Source organism: Lactuca serriola, chromosome 4, assembly GCF_051521515.1.
Source record: "Lactuca serriola cultivar US96UC23 chromosome 4, Lser_US96UC23_V15, whole genome shotgun sequence".
Taxonomy (NCBI): Eukaryota; Viridiplantae; Streptophyta; class Magnoliopsida; order Asterales; family Asteraceae; genus Lactuca; species Lactuca serriola.
Genome location: NC_136411.1, coordinates 330,860,069 through 330,865,077, shown reverse-complemented (window position 1 = coordinate 330,865,077; position 5,009 = coordinate 330,860,069). Strand labels below are relative to the sequence as shown.

The 5,009-nt window shown below is 33.2% G+C and overlaps 1 protein-coding gene across 1 annotated transcript; it reads right to left on the bottom strand.

Annotated features, from left to right (window-relative positions):
* Positions 1–279: 279 nt before the first annotated feature.
* LOC145097451 (DNA-binding protein, putative (duplicated DUF1399)) lies at positions 280–4,325 on the bottom strand. The gene is made up of 9 exons (XM_079035018.1): positions 4,154–4,325; positions 3,403–3,575; positions 3,211–3,328; positions 2,859–3,122; positions 2,327–2,788; positions 1,706–2,208; positions 1,394–1,562; positions 644–802; positions 280–541 (listed from the first exon to the last, which is right to left on the bottom strand). The coding sequence occupies exons 2-9, from the start codon at positions 3,561–3,563 to the stop codon at positions 473–475; spliced, it is 1,905 nt and encodes a 634-aa protein (XP_078891144.1). The 5' UTR covers positions 3,564–3,575; positions 4,154–4,325; the 3' UTR covers positions 280–472.
* Positions 4,326–5,009: the final 684 nt, after the last annotated feature.

Genomic DNA, 5,009 nt, shown 5'->3' with positions numbered 1-5,009 from the left:
ATACAGAGGTGTACATGGGTTGGATTAGTGGATTGTATCCAATTTGGATTTAATTCGAAATAGGCGAAAAAAAAAACCGGTTTTGCAATAATTCGTATTCGATCCGGATTTGGGCCGGAAATGTTTGATCCGATACAAATATATTATCGGAAGTTTTGTCAACTGAACTCCAACCAAATATATATTTTATATTATATTCGATTTTATATAAAAAATAAAAAACCATGATTGAAAAATACAATAATACAGAACCAGAAAACGAAATACAATCTTTATCAGTTAGTTAAATTATTTATGGATTTATTTTTAATTACTAGTAAGTAGATCTTCACAAGTTAGTTTTAAACTTAGGTTATTTACAATAGAAAATACAATTCAAACAAATTTTGGTCAAACTTTATGTACCCCACTGCTTATTGTTTCAAACTCTTTTCTGTACATCCATGTCGCTAAAATTCATAATAAAAGACCATTATGTCCTTCCTTTACACACGATAAATGCCGACAATATTCCCGGCAATGCAAACCACTCTTCTTGCAACTGTTGATATAAAATAAACATGACCAATTAGTCAACATACTATATAGTAAGTAACGATTTGTTAAAAAAAAAAAAACTATATGAATGAAAAGACGAAATTACCATCAAAACTCCAGATTTTAGGTCAAACATTGCTACTGCTTTCCCGTATGGGTACTCGGCAGAGAACTCGACTGCTGTCATGAAATCATTTTCCTTTGTTCGTTTATCATTATTGTGTTTTGGTTCATAATCCAGCTTTCTACCATAAACTAGTTTCACCTTTTATCATTAATAAAACACTCATTAGTAACATGCCCAAACATATAAACTTGTGCACATGGACCAAAGGCCAACAATACAGAACACAACAAAACAGGTTGTACTGCTTTTGACATGACTGTGACCGATGTCAACGTCAGAAATTGTAACTTTTTGTCTCACCAAAAAAGGTGGAACAAGGCATGACAGGGACCCACTCTCGATCTCTCGTATGTGCAAAAGACGTAAATGCCCTCCCTATCTTGGTTATCGAAAATAGCTCTGGAAACTTGTCATGTGATGTCGAATGCAACAACAAACGCAGCCTACGGCTGCGTTAGTTATGGGAGGCGACTGCGCTAGACAAGCTTTCCAGGGCTATTTTCGATAACCAGGATGAGGAGGGCATTTACGTCTTTTACACATACTAGAGACCGAGAGTGGGTTCCTGTCATGCCTTGTTCCACCTTTTTTGGTGGGACAAAAAATTACAATTTCTGACATTGACATCGGTCACAGTCACGTCAAAAGCAATACAACCTGTTCTGTTCTGTCTTGTTCTGTCCTGTGTGAGGAAAAAGGATTAAATATAGAAACAAGTGATGGTCTCACCATGTGTGGGCCAATGAGAAGGAAGTGGGAATCTTTTGTTTCAGGAAACGTAAGAGACCATAAAGAATCCATGAGAGACCACTTTTGCCCTAGAAATTGGCCTACAACAAGTGTTTCTTCTGCTCTTGTGAAGCCAACTATCTCGCTACCTTTTGTTTTTTTCATGTCCCTGTGGAAACCAAAACAATTTAGAAAAACTTTTGAAATTATAAATCAATTTCCTTTTCTCAATAAATAGTCTTATCTTCGTTAGGACCCACAACAAGATTAAAAACATATGTTAAATTTGTCAAAGGTAAAAAGAAAAATTACCTGAATTGAAGCCTAATGATCTCATCACCATATGCATCCACAATCCACATCCAATTCTTGTGAAATCGTGTCACACATGGAAAAGAGCAACAACCTTTTTGAAAAGGAGAAGAAGAATGTAACAACATCTGAACCACATGTGGGGCTAGAATTGGAAATGTACACGAGGCTGCAACTTTCAACTGAATCGGTTCAGATCCAACCAAATTCAAATCCAAATCCAACCATTTTTCCACTGAAACTTTCCCAAGAAATTCTTCCAAAGAGAAAAAACAAGAACCTAAAGAATTCGGTTTTTTTGATGTGGACACAAGTTCAAACAATAAATATCCATTTGGTTCACATTGAAATATAGCAACCTGTTTTTGACCCGATTCAGATTGTATTACGAGTTTCTTTTTAGAATTAAAAATTCCATCTGAATGTGATTTACTAAAAACCACATTCACTTTTCCCTTTTCTGTTTCTGGTAAGTTCTTGATTTCTACAAACTCTAAAAGAATCTGAAACAAAACAAAACACATTTTATTTAGTCTAATTATGTAAAAAAACATCAACTATAGCAACATATCTTTATCTTACTTTCATTTCTTTCTTTAAAAAATCAATTACATGAATTACCTCGATGTAATTTATTTTAGGAAGATGAATCAACCTTTGAAGCCCATTTTCTGAGTCAGCATCACCACTAGTTGTGGTGGGGTCAGGTATGCAAGGAGTGGTGGTGATAGGAGAAGGAGCACCACCTCTATACATTGCCCCTGCCCTCCAATATCTTAACCCAAATGTTTCCTCCCACTGTTTTATTGTATCAGAAAACCCTGTGTCTAATTTCTGACCTTTTGATCTGTTTTGATCTGTGTCATCATGTTCTAGAATCTTCCCGAGCAATTCCACCATATCTTTACAGTAGGAAAGAGGGTGTAACTGGTGTGTATGCCAAATTAAATCAACATCATAAGTTGGAACACAAAAACGTTTCAATGATCTTTCCCTGTTTCTCCTTATGAGATGTAGAAAACCTTTGTATCTTGCTACAGCTTCTTGAAGGAAAAGATCTTTCTTGAAATGAGGCCTTGACACCTGTCACAATGAGTAGGGTTTCAAACAATTCTGCAAAAAAAAAAAAAAAGTTATTTATAGTAATCTTTACCTGGTAAAAGAATGGGCTTTGTCTTTCAACAGCTAAAACAAAATCATATTTTGAAAAGCTTTGAGTTTTTCCATTATATAAAGATTCTGAAAATTCAGTTGAGGAAGCACGTGACATGTCATACTCATAGGGTTCATTAGGGTATAATTTGTTCCATGTTTCTTCTGTTTCCTTTCTTGATGTTCCTTGATTAATAGAAGAGACAACATTAGAGTTGTCAAGAATCTTTCCATAGAATTCTTCACAATCTGATTTGTATCTCACCTGTTAAAAAAAATATATCAAGAACATAAAGTTTTTTAGAGAAATTATCATTGGAAAATTGAGAAATTTGTTTCATAATCATATATACCGGATTAAGTCTGTGACAATGCCAAATCCATTCACAATCAAGAGGAACAACTAAAGGTCCTGAAGTGATTTTAGACTCTGAATGTTTAGCAATAAATGGAAGCCAAAAAGCATTGTACCTGAAATTAGTTTTTATTTTTTCATTAAATTATAAGTTTTTGTTACTAAAAAAGTAATAATTAGTTGAGTTTACCTATAGATTGCCCATTGCAATGTTTGGCCTTGATAAAGCCAACGGTTTCTGTCTACAACTGCAAGAAATTGCAGCTGAAGCTTAGCAGCAGCCAAAAGATCTTCACTGATAAAGATACTCTGTGCTGCATTCCATTCAGACTCATGTTCTTCTGTGTCCATTTTGATACACACCTAGAAATCAAGATGAATACAAGTAAGAAATCTATTGGTTTTTGTTCAATACCCAAAGTTGAAAACTCAAGAACATATAGAAATGAGAAATCCCAATGAATAGAAAAGTAAGAATCTATTGGTTTTTGTGGAATCACATGGTAATGTTATTAGTATGGATTCTGAGCTTTGATTGCTTTTAAAACCGTTATAAATAGCAGCTCAAACAAAATTTTCTAGTTTCCTTAGCTTAAATTTCTATAAGTTACTTTTTTGTTTAGTGTAATGTAATTAGAGAGAATTTGATATCCATTAAGAGCCCTAATTAAAGTTACGAACTTCTTCCATCAGTTCTTGGCGCAATTAGATTGAATTAAGCCGAAAATTGAAGACCTAGTCATCTTGTATGGAAAAACTTTGTACAGGTTGAGAAAAACTTCATATAGCTCGATCAAAAATCGAAAGAAAAAGAAGAAAATATCCAACGATCATGTTAAATAATAACAGAAAGAGGCTCGTCTTATCGAAATAGAAAATTGGCTAAAATCAACACATATCGTGATTAAAGCAAACAACTTATATAAGCGAAGATTGATTACCTGCAGAAGTTAATAGTCCGTGTATGTTAGAATTCGCCGGAGAAGATCACCGTTGAACAGTGGCGGCGACGGATAAACCTTAAATTGTTGGATCGAAGCAAAGGCTGTTAAGTTATGCTTACTCTTCGACTCCTAAGAATTTCGTTATGGAAATTTCTGCGAAATGTGTTTCTGATTTTCAAACAATTTCTATTATTTATTTAATTTTACCCCAAACGCGTTTATATATTAAAAAGTGCCTAAAACCATAATAGCGGGTTATTTTAAGATTTTTCTAAAAAAATAGTTAAAACCATTTTTTTTTCTTCAAAATAACTATAACTTTCACTAGTCATCGCCTATGAAGGTGGTCTACGAATTCCCTTTGTTGACTGCGAAGAAAATTTGAAAGAACTACGGAAGAGTCTATTTTTCTATCATGAATAAACCAAATTTTATTTTTCATATCTCATTTTTACACAACTTTTTTGCAAATACCCAACAAATTCTCTATGAAGAAAATGGTTGTAAACAGCGATGATCTACCTAAATTGGTTAGTTATTTATCATTATCTACATATTTTATTTTTATACATGAAAATTACACTCGTAGCTATTGACACTAGATTTTCGCAGGCAATGGATCTACGAAAATCTAAAGTTTTTTTTTTTTTTTTTTTTTTTTTTCTTTCGATAATTTGGTTATTATTTCGTAAGTTTTTAATGTTTTGATTTACTTATTTGTAACGGTTTTTAGGTAACGTATCACATTTTGCAGTCATGTTTTTATGTAAATTTTATTTTGTAACTTAGCAAACATACCATGCCTTTGTTTTATCGGAATATGATGGTCAAAGAAAATAGCTTGTTATTTTAA

What these genes read in the sequence shown, in the direction of transcription:
- LOC145097451 (XM_079035018.1), bottom strand. Translation starts at nt 3,563, where the DNA reads ATGGACACAGAAGAACATGAGTCTGAATGGAATGCAGCACAGAGTATC. An exon ending in TTCTCATTGGCCCACACATG is followed by an intron (nt 803 to 1,393) that starts GTGAGACCATCA and finishes TAATGATAAAAG; the next exon opens with GTGAAACTAGTTTATGGTAG. An exon ending in TAAAATCTGGAGTTTTGATG is followed by an intron (nt 542 to 643) that starts GTAATTTCGTCT and finishes TTATATCAACAG; the next exon opens with TTGCAAGAAGAGTGGTTTGC.